This window comes from Canis lupus, chromosome 3 (assembly GCF_011100685.1).
Source record: "Canis lupus familiaris isolate Mischka breed German Shepherd chromosome 3, alternate assembly UU_Cfam_GSD_1.0, whole genome shotgun sequence".
Taxonomy (NCBI): Eukaryota; Metazoa; Chordata; class Mammalia; order Carnivora; family Canidae; genus Canis; species Canis lupus.
The window spans coordinates 54,849,244-54,860,609 of NC_049224.1; the positions used below are offsets into that span (position 1 = coordinate 54,849,244).

At 44.0% G+C, this 11,366-nt stretch overlaps 1 protein-coding gene across 4 annotated transcripts in view; it reads left to right on the forward strand.

Annotated features, from left to right (window-relative positions):
- Window positions 1-10,201, forward strand: part of PDE8A (phosphodiesterase 8A) — a 156,529-nt gene extending 146,328 nt beyond the window's left edge. For all 4 annotated transcript variants that reach the window (XM_038532922.1, XM_038532923.1, XM_038532924.1 and 1 more), the window contains 2 exons: window positions 8,194-8,323; window positions 8,859-10,201. In XM_038532922.1, the coding sequence (XP_038388850.1) occupies window positions 8,194-8,323; window positions 8,859-8,965 (237 nt within the window). In that variant the 3' untranslated portion in view covers window positions 8,966-10,201. The remainder of the gene's footprint in view (window positions 1-8,193; window positions 8,324-8,858) is intronic.
- The last annotated feature ends 1,165 nt before the right edge of the window (window positions 10,202-11,366 follow it).

Consider the following 11,366-nt stretch of genomic DNA (forward strand, 5'->3'; position numbering starts at 1 on the left):
TGTCTCTGCCTCTCTCTCTTTCTCTCTCTGTGACTATCATAAATAAATAAAAATTAAAAAAAAAAAAAAAGGAGAACAAACATTATTTCAGTAGATGCAGAAAAAGCATTTGACAAAACAACATTCACCCATCAAAAAAAAAAAAAAAAAAAACTTAGCAAACCAGGGATAGAAGGGAACTTATTTTAAAAAGGGCATCTACAAAAACTTACAACTGATAAAAATGGTGAAGTATTGAATACATTCTCAAGATTGGAAACAAGGGAAAGGTACCACCTCTATTGAATACTTATCGGCTATCCTAGCATTGCAATCAAGCAAGAGAAAAAAGGTACAAAGAATAGAAAACAAGATTTTTTCTATTTGCAGATGACACAATATTTTAATATGGAAAGCTCTAAGGAGTATACAAAACAATAGCACTTATTTAATAAGGATTTGATTTAGCAACGTCCTAAGACACAAAAATAAATAGTATTTTTGTACTAGCCTAAAACAATTGGAAAATGAAAGTAAAAACCTAATCCCATTTAAAGTTTAGGGGGCAGCCCCGGTGGTGCAGCGTCGGGCTCCCTGCATGGAGCCTGCTTCTCTCTCCACCTGTGCCTCTGCCTCTCTCTCTCTCTGTATCCTCTGTGTATTCTCATGAGTAAATAATAAAATCTTAAAAAAAAAATAAAGTTTAGGAACAGATTTTTTTTTTTTTTTTTTTTTTTATTCATGAGAGACACACAGAGAGAGGCAGAGACACAGGCAGAGGGAGAAGCAGGCTCCATGCAGGGAGCCTGATGTGGGTCTCGATCCCGGGTCTCCAGGATCACATCCTAGGCTAGGCTGAAGGCAGGGGCTAAACCGCTGAGCCACCCGGGCTGCCCTAGGAACAGATTTAATAAAAAGTCTAGTTCTTTACACTGAAAACCACAAAATATTGCTGAGAAATTAAAAAAAAAAAACACTTGAAAATACATAGAGATATACTAAGTCTACAGATTGAAAGGCTCATCTTTACGGTAGTTTTCTCCAGATTGATGTACATATCAATGCAATTCCAATAAAAATCCCAGCAGGGTTGTTTTGTTTGGGAGAGAGTTTTTGTTGTTGTTTTGGTAGAAATTGACAAACTGATTCTAAAATTTATATGGAAAGGTGAAGGACCTTCAATAAGCAAAGCAAACTTGAAAAAGTTGGAAATTTTACACTGTTTGTCTTTAGAACTTAATCAAGCCAATATGGTATTTGCATTAAGATGTCAGATGCATGGATGGAAAAGAATAATATAGAGGTCCCAGAAATAGACCACATCTCTATAATCAGTGGGGAAAGGAAAAATTTTTCAGCCTGTGGTATTGGAATACTTAGATAGCTCTGTCCAACAAAAAATGAACCACAACTTCTACCTCATGCCAGAGGAATATCATTTCACAGTGGATCACAGAACTAAATACAAAACCTAAAACCATAAAGCTTTTAAAGAAAAACATAGGAGAATATCCTTGGTCATTTAGAAGTGGATACATACTTCATAGTTACAGAAAACCACCACCATAAAAAGAAAACTTGGAAAATGAGAATCAAAATTCAGAAATTATGCTCATCTAAACACAACAAGCCACACTGGAAGAAAATATCCACAAATCCTGTCTGATAAACAGCCATATTCAGGATATATAAGAAACCATAGCTCAGTAATAAAAAGATAAACCACCTAATTTAGAATGGCCAATTTTTTAAAGATTTTATTTAACAGAGAATAAGCACAAGCAGGGAGAGTGGCAGGCAGAGGAAGAGGGAGAAGCAGGCTCCCACTGAGCAGGGATCACAATGTGGGACTCAATCCCAGGACCCTGGGAGCATGACCTGAGCAGAAGGCAGATACTCCACCAACTGAACCACCCAGGTGCCCCATGGCCAAATATTTGGACACTTCACAAAAGGAGATGTAGGAACAGTCAATAAGTATGAAAAGTGCTGAACATCATTAGTTATCAGGGAAATACACATTAGAACCACAGTGAAACACTACTATACACCACTAGAGTGGCTAGAAGTTTAAAAGACAACCTATGTTCATGAAGCTGTGGAGCATCTGGGATTCATTCTGTAATAGGTGTGTAAAACACTACAACGTCTTTGGGAAGCAGTTTAGCAGAAGAGGGGTGTGTGTGTTGTGTGTATGTGATCAAATACACATAAAATTTAACAATTTTGATGATCATGTGTTTTGTTTTCCTTCATTGTTTTAACATGGTGTATCATATCAACTGATTTTAGATGCTGAACCATCCTAGCGTTACTGGACTAAATCCCAGTTAGTCACAGCACATGATCCTTTAATGTGCTGCTGGATTCTGTTTGCTATTTTGTTGAGGATTTTTCCATCAGTATTCATAAGGGATATCGATCTGTGGTTTTCTTGTCCTGTCTTTGTCAAGCTTTGGTATTGGTAATGCTGGCCTCATAGGTTGAGTTAGGAAGTGTCCTCTTCAATTTTTTTGGAAGAGTTTAAGAAGGATTGGTGTTAATTCTGTTTAAGAGGTTGGTAGAATTCACCAGTGAAGCTGTCTGGTCCTGGGCATTTCTTTGTTGGGAAGTTTTTAATTACTGAGTTGAACATCTTTACTAGTTATAGGTCTACTCAGATTCTCATTTCTTCACAATTCAGTCTTAGTAGGTTGTAGGTTTCTAAGAATGTTAATTTCATCTAGGTTCTCCATGTTGTTGAGGTACAACTGTTCATGGCACCCCCTTATAATCCTTTTATTTCTGTAAAATGGGTAGTAATGTCCATACTTTTTTCTTTATTTTGTTCTTTTGTCCCACTATTACTTCTGCTTTTAATAATTTGAACCTTCTCTTTTCCTCATCTGTCTAGTAAAGATTTTTTAGTTGTGTTGAACTTTCAGAGAACTTTTGGTTTTATTGATTTTCTCTGTATTTCTATTCTCTATTTTACTCTGTTCTAGTCTGTTCTTCATTTCTGCTAGCTTTAAGTTAGGTTGTTGAGAGTTTTCTTTTTAATGTAAGTACTTAGAGCCATAAATTTCCCTGTCACCCCTACTTTTATTTCATCCCATTACTTTCTAGATGTTATGTTTTCATTTCCATTTGCCTCAAGGTATTTTATAATTTTCCTTGTGATTTCTTCTTTGGCCTGTTGATTGTTTAAGAGTGCATTGTTTGGGATCCCTGGGTGGCGCAGCCGTTTGGCGCCTGCCTTTGGCCCAGGGCGTGATCCTGGAGACCCGGGATCGAGTCCCACGTCAGGCTCCCAGTGCACGGAGCCTGCTTCTTCCTCTGCCTGTGTCTCTGCCTGTCTCTCTCACTGTGTGCCTATCATAAATAAATTAAAAAAAAAAAAAAGAGTGCATTAATTCCCACATACTTGTGAATTTTCCAGGTTACTTCTATTGATTTCCAGTTTCATTCCAAGTAGAATAAGTACTTTGTATGATTCTAATCTTTAAAATGTTTATTACGACTTGTTTTGTGGCCTAACATATATTTTATCTTAGAGAATGTTCCACTTGTGCTTAAGAAAAATTACATACCCTAAGTGTTGTTAGATGAAGGTCCTCTTAATGTCTGTGAGGTCCCATTGGTTTTTATTGTTCAAGTTCTCGATCTCATATTGATCTGTTTTATCCATTATTGAAAGTGTGGTATTGAAATCTCCAACGGTTATAGAAGTGTCCATTTCTCCCTCCAGTTCTGTCAGTGTTTTCTTCATGTATTTTGGAACTCTGATGATTGGTTCATATAAGCTTATAATTGTTGTATCTTCTTGGTAAATTAACCTGTTTATCAATATATAATGTCCTTCTCTGTGCCTGTTTTTGACTTAAAAGTTTATTTTGTCTGATAGCACAACCATCTCAGCTCTCTGTTGGTTATTTGCATGGAAAATCTTTTGTAGGGGCGCCTGGGTGGCTCAATTGGTTGAGCCTCTGCCTTTGGCTCAGGTCATGGTCCCAAGGTCCTGGGATCTGGCCCTGCATCAGACTCTCTTCTCTGCAAGGAGTCTGCTTCTCCTTCTCCCTCTGCTGCTCCCCCTGCTTGTGCTCTGTTAAAATTTTCAAAAAAAGAAAAAAGTATTTTATAGGCAGAGTATAGTTCGATAGGGTTTTTGTCCATTCTGCCAGCTATGCCTTTTGATTGGGGAGTTTAATCCACTTACATTTAAAATAATTACTGATGAGGAAGGACTTACTTTTGCCATTTTACTTGTTTTCTTGGTGTCTTAAAGCTTTTTTGGTCCCTCATTTTCTTCCCTTACTGCCTGCTGTTTTGTTTGATATTTTTGTAGTGGCACATTTGATTCCTTCTGTGTTTAAGATTTTATTTATTTATTCCTGAGAGACGGAGAGAGAGAGAGAGAGGCAGAGACACAGGAGGAGGGAGAAGCAGGCTCCATGCCAGGAACCCGACGCAGGACTCGATCCCGGGACTCCAGGGTCGCGCTCTGGCCCAAAGGCAGGCGCTAAACCACTGAGCCACCCAGGGATCCCCTGCATGTCTTTTAGGTCCTGTAGAAAGTGGAAGTACAAATTAAAATTTGTAACAGTAATATTGCTTTTTAATATTTGCTTGTGTGATTATCTCTACTGGAGATTTTTACAGCTTCATATGACTTGGAGTTACTGTCTGGCTTCTTTTCACTTCAACCTGACAAGTTCCCTCTGGCATTTCCTTTAAGGCAGATCCAATGCTAATGAGTCTTCCCCATTTAGTGTTTATCTGAGAGTGCTGTCATTTCTCCCTCATTTTTGAAGAACAGTTTTCCTAGATAAAGAATCTCAGTTGACAGGTTTGTCCTTTAGCACTTCACATCGTTTCTTTCCCTGCCTACCAGCCTCCAAGGCTTCTCCTAAGAAATCAGCTGAGCATTCTACAGAGAATTTCTTGTAAGAAGTCACTTTTCTCTTGCTGCTTTTATGATTTTTTTTGTTTCTGGCTTTTGACAGTTTGGTTATGATGTGTCACAATATGGTTCTTTTGGGGTTTACCATATTTGGAGTCATTTAGTTTCTTGGTTTTATAGATTTAGGTCTTTCTTCAGATAGCCTCTGCTCCTTTTCATCTTGACTGGACTCTGATAATGCATATATTGGTCCATTTGATAATGTCCTGTAAGTCCTTTAGGCTCTTGTCATTTTTCTTTCTCCTTCTCAGACTTGATAATTTCAAATGTCCTTTCTTCAGATTTGTTTTGTTTTGTTTTCTTCCACCTGCTCATATTTCCTATTGAATCTCTCAGGTGGATTTTTCAAATCTTTTTTTTTTTTTTTGTATCTTTCAGCTCTGGAATTTGCTTGGGTCCTTTTTATGATTTCTCTTGTTGCTATTCTTATTTGGTTCATATATCATTTTCCTGATTTCCTTTAGCCCTTTGTCCATGTTTTCCTTTTGCTCTTTGAGCATATTTAAGATGGTTGTTGTAAAGTCATTAATAAATCCAGTGCCTGCTTCTTCAGGGATGGCTTCTGCTAGCTTATTTTCCTTTTTTTTTTTTTTAATAGCCTGCTTTCCTGTTTCTTCGGCTTTGTGTTAAAAATTGGATATGGTGCAGTAGGGGGGAACCCATCTCACAGTCTTCCCTCTGGGGCAGGGGAACCCACATTGCAGTCTGCAGTTTGCTCTGTGCTGGAGAAGTTTCACTAATAAGCCAGGCACTCCAAGCCCTGGGCTTAGCCCCACATGAAAGCTGAAGTTCCCTTCAGGTTGTTTCTGCACATCTTGCCTAGGCCCATGTGTGGTCCACTCATTTCCACTGTATGTACTGCTGCTGTTGAATGTGTAACATCTGTGTCTTCTCCCAGCTTGTCTTTGCGGCCTCACACGGCCTACTGAAGGTCTCCACTGATAATCTCTTGCCCCTGGCGTCTATGTGTCAGTCAACTACACACACCTTTCCCAAGCACTAGCCATTGCTTTTGCATGAGAGAGCAAAGCTAGGGGAAACAGACCAGTCCTTTGGGCAGCCACCAGACAGGTTAGAATTTTGTAAATAAGATCAGCTCTCCTCCCTCCAGTTCAAGGGAAGCAGCTAGAAACAGGGCTGCCGCTTCCCGACCAAGATTGTGCCAGGGACCTGGTGGGGCGAGGGTGATGCCATGATACTTTATACCATTTTGAATTTGGCTTTTTTAAAAACATTAGAGAGCATGAGTAGGGGGAGTGGCTGAGGGAGAGGGAGAAGCAGTCTCCTCACTGAGCAGGGAGCACAATGCGGGACTCAGTCCCAGGACTGTAGGGTCATGACCTGAGCCAAAGGCAGACACCGGACTGAGCCACTCAGGCTCCCTTTGAATGTGGCTTTTCTTGACTGGCCTTTTCTGTAACTTTTGACTCTTTTCCAGAGTTCCCATTAGGTTATTTTAGCCAGCATGGTGGTGACTGATGAAGGCTTGGAACATTTAAAGCCATTAAATCAGTTTCTTTTGTATACAGCTGGTCAGGTGGGGCCCCTATAATAGGTGTCCATTCCTCCCAGCCACCTGTGTTGAGTATCTTGGGTAGCAAGAGTGCGTAGGCATGAAGACAAGGTGAAATGGTGTCTCTGCCTTCTGAGTGGAAGTAGGGCGTGAGCACCAGACATCTGTCATGTTGTACTTTGGAGCACAGTGCTGACAGCTGTCCCATGGACCAGGTCCCAGAAAGGAAGCTTCTAGGCTCACAGGTGTCCTAGGTGGGGGCTTGGGCCACAGATAATCTCATCAGGAAACACAAGGGCCCGGAACATCCTGTGCACCTGCCACATTGGGCCCAAGAGAACCGGAGTATGAGGGACCTCCCTGACCCCCAGCAAGTCAGCTGCTTCTGTGCACATCGGAAAGGGCAGCACAGACCGAAAAGACCCTGGAGCCGGGACTGCTGGACTGAGCGAGCCTCTGCCAGGAGAGCCCCCGCCCCAGAGCACAGCTCCCTGAGGCTACCTGTGGCCCTCAGGGGGAGATTGCCCCTCCCCGGGATAGCCCCCTGCCTGCGCTGTGGGGTGCCGCCCTTCCCGGGCCTGGGCCTGTGGTCGTTGGGGGCCTCTGCAGCCCAGGCCCAGCGGGGACAGCAGCCACCAGAGGGCTGGTACAGAGGCAGCAGCTCCTGGCCTCAACTTGCCCCTGGGATGGGTCCAAGGGGAGGAGTGGCCAGGGTGCGGAGGGCTCCCAGCCCCGAGAGCAGTTTTCTCCAGGTCTTCAGCCCCTGGGCTCTCGGCCGGATGGCGGCCACTCCAGGGACTCGTCCGCTCGGCCCCGCCCTTCCGCAGCACTGCTGGCGGCCGACGGCACCTGCTGCACCCCTGGCGTCCCCCGACAGGCCCTACCACTCCATGCTGTCTGTCCCAGGTGCCAGGGGAGCCCCAGAGGGAAGGCTCTTCCCTCCAGGGGGGGTGGGAGCACCGCGCCTCCCCCCCACCCCCTCCCCTTCTGTATGAGCTGCTGATGGAGCCTTGGGCCACCTCCCTGACCCTGCTCTCCCGCCCTCTGGTCACCTGCCCCCGTGTGACCCTCTGACCCTCACAGGCACGCATCCGGCTCCGGAAGCCCCTGCCTCCCTGTGGACCTCCCCTCACGCTTTTCTCCAGGACACTTCAGTGAAAGCAAGACCTGATTTACAAAAACTAGCTCCCTTATCTCTCAAGATAAACCTACCTTTTTCCCAGATCTTTATTTTCATTTTTTGGCAAATCTCTCTGGAATCCTGAAGCTGTTCTGAAATAGTCTGACTAGACATAAAAATTACTCAGCTCAGAGGTTTGTTTTTCTTGTTTTACCTCAAGGCTCTCAAGGGTGTTCAGAACTTTTCAAATAAAATAATTGTCTAAGATGAGCAGCAGCCGCTAGATCCTTCTTTAGGAAGGGGGGGGTTTGTCACCTTTGCAGACCCGGCGCCGGGGCTGGAAACACCTTTTTGGTGGAAGGATGGCTGGTTGGGGACTGGCAGCCAAGCACATCACAGGCCAAGTAGGCTCTTACTGAGGAGCTTCAGCCAGAAGCTTCTAGGTTGAGAAAAGCAAGGGTGGGATAGGGCCGTCGTCAGGCCCTCCTGGTGCAAGGCCGCCCCACCCTGGGGACACCTGGTCGTGGCCCAGCTGGATCTCTGGCTGGTATGATGGTCAGCTTCTCCCTACTGGCTCCTGGGGCTGCTCTGTGAGCACAGCCAGGCCCCAGAGTCTCAATTTGGGCATTTTCTGCTTTACAGACTGATGAGGAGAAGCGGCAGGACTTACCTGTGGTGATGCCAGTTTTTGACAGAAACACCTGCAGCATCCCCAAATCCCAGATCTCCTTTATCGACTACTTCATCACCGACATGTTCGATGCTTGGGACGGTAAGCGCTCCTACAGCATCGCCCTCAGAAGCAAATGGGGAGCTGCATGCTAGGGACTGGATAGAGCAGCTGCTTCTAGAACAGACTCTTAGGGAGGATTGAGAAGGACTGAGCCTTCCCTGAGGATACCCGGGGCCTGGGTGCTCTTCCCGCCAGCCCCCTTCCTGTTCACTGCCTCAGCCAACCCCCCCTCCATCTGCTTCCTGCAGCCTGTTCCCCACCTGCTGTGAGGGGGGTGGAAGTGAAGCCCCTGGGGAGTCAGGAGAGCCAGTCAGGGCTGGGAGCAGAGGGGGCTCACTCCCTTCCTGACCCCCCCCACACACACACACAGGAACAGATTCACTCCCTTTTCTGAGTGGTCAGCTCCCTGGGCAATGGCGGGGGGGGCAGCCACTGGGCCAAAGCAGAGTGGACCTGAGTGAACCCGGGGTCGGGATGCAGCAGGATGAGAGTCCCCGCTGCCCCCCCCTTTCTTCAAATGGCCCAACCACCTCTGTGGCTGGGAAGGAGCTCACAGCCCTGTCTCTTCCTCCAGCCTTTGTAGACCTGCCTGAGTTAATGCAGCATCTTGACAACAACTTTAAATACTGGAAAGGACTGGACGAGATGAAGCTGCGGAGCCTCCGACCGCCCCCCGAATAGTGCCGCCCGCTGCCTGGGCCCTGAAGCTTCATCCCTCCCCTCATCTGGAATTCCTGAGGGCAGCTGAGTCCCTCGGTCCTTTCAGTATTAGGCAGAATGGTGCCCAGGTCTTCAGAGCCTGTGAAAGCACATGGGGACAACACTGCCCTTCTCGAGCCATCATCTGATGCCATTGCCACCAAGTGTGACTTAGTCTGCCACACTCGGCCTGTGGCTCTTCAGAAAGTCACAGGGGAACCGGTTTGCGCTAGCTTTCCTTGTAACGAGCTCAGAGTGACCCTCCAAAGGACACTGATGGATTTCCTGCCGGTCTTGTTGCAAACAATTTCAACTGTGTCCAGCACTTAGCAACAGCTCATGGCAATCGGAGCTTTAGCAACTTTTTCACATCATAGAAGGTGCAATCACTCACTTTGGAACACTACTGAAAGTGACTTCTCTTTTGAAACTGAGTAGCAAATGAAAAATGCAAAGAAATTTTGAAGTTAATTATTAAATACAAAGAAATTTTGAAGTTAATTAATATCAATTATTAAAATGTTTTATTTATTTTATTAGAAGTTCAATATTTTCTATGAATTTTGAAATACTTCAAAGCCAAAGCCAACTTTAAATGCCATGACCAAATTTACATGATTCATACTCATTAAATATGTATTACTTGGTATACAGACTTATTTTCATAACGCAAATTAAAACTATAAAATGACACATTTTTATTGCACTACAGAAATATTTGTGTATGTTAAACTCTTTTCTGATTGATGCTAATTGGGAAAACCTGTCTTGGGGCAGGGGGTGGGGTCTGAGTCTGAAACGCTCACGAAGAGCTGCTCCTCTGTATAGAAAGCAGAGCTCTGGAACTGCTTGATGGGCTTTGCAGGCACCTCCCCATAGTCAATGAACTTAAGACCTAACATATTTTTCCTAAAATTTTATAATTGAATTCCCAAAACTCTGCCTTATTTTATAGTGTTTCTACAAGATATTCCCTCCCAAAGAACAAGAATGGAATATTTAGTGAGCTGACATTTTATAACCAATCTGTTTTCATCTGAGGTGGGAATCTTTGATTCCAGAAATTTATAAAGGTTCTGTATCTTCACGTTTTGAATAAATGTAGTACCATAAAAAAAAAATGACACATGATGACATGTCAGAGTGCTTGTCATTTTATTTTAAAGTTGTATTTTTTTCCCAGATAAAAATGAAATTAAACTATTTGTTTTTAAGAAATCATGTGTCACCTTTTCTTTGGAGTTTTCTAATACTTAAAATATTTCATTTCTTCCTTTAAATAAAATACCTTTCTTTATATTACAGAAAAGATTAATAGTTAAATGACTTTTTCAATGTCACAAAAGGACAGGTGAATCTGGTGAAAACTTCTCAGCCCTCGGTACCCATTTGAGGCTGTCAGGGCTGGCTCCTCAAAAATCCCTTTTTCTAAGGAAACAAAAGCCCCTTTTCCTGTGAGAAGACATTTGACCAACGTTGGTAATTGTGGACCAAGGTGGAAGAAAGCCCTCTCATCTACTCTCCCCAGGGTGCCAGGAAAGAACAGGAAATGACTCCCATGACTAATTCAACCATCATGAAGCAGGGAGAGCAGTGCCTGCGATGTCTAGAATCTGCACTGCCCAGAATACCCAATAATCTGGAAGAGACTTTAAGAAGAGAATGCCTACAATGTTTGAGGAGAGAAAAGCAATAGAAACCATAAGATAAACCAAGATAATTTAAGAGATAGATTGGGAAAAGAACCAAATAGACATTCTAGATACGAAGAATATAGTCATTGAAACAAACAGGAAACTTCACAGGTTTAACAGAAAACCAGACATAACTAAAGAGAGTAGTAGTAAATTGGAAGACCTGAAGTTGCTCCCCATGCAGCACAGGGGTTTTAAATTGAAGCAAAGTAGGGGCATCTGGGTGGTTCAGTTGGTGAAGTGTTTGCCTTGGCTCAGGTTATAGTCTCAGGGTCCTGGGATCAAAGCCCCCATCGGGCTTCCTGCTCAATCCCCTGTTCGTGTTCTCATTCTCTCATTAGCAGAGAGACAGAGCTAGTCTGGCTGCTGGGCCCACCTGCCAGTGAGGCCACAGCAGCATCAGGTTTCCCAACAGCACATGGGCCAAACCCAGCATAGTGAACCCACAGCAGTCTAAGCACACCATTGTGCCCAGCTGGGCTGAAGGCAAATATGGCTGAGCCATATCAGTAGGGCACACAAAGCCCTACAGGAGATACCCCAGAGCACCCAGTCACCAGAACAATTATACTAGAAGGCACTGCAGGACCTCTTTACATGAGCCACTACTTTCAGACCAGGAGACATAGATGGCCTCCCTAATACATAGGAAGAGATGTAGAGAGTTAGATAAAATGAAAAAGCCAAGG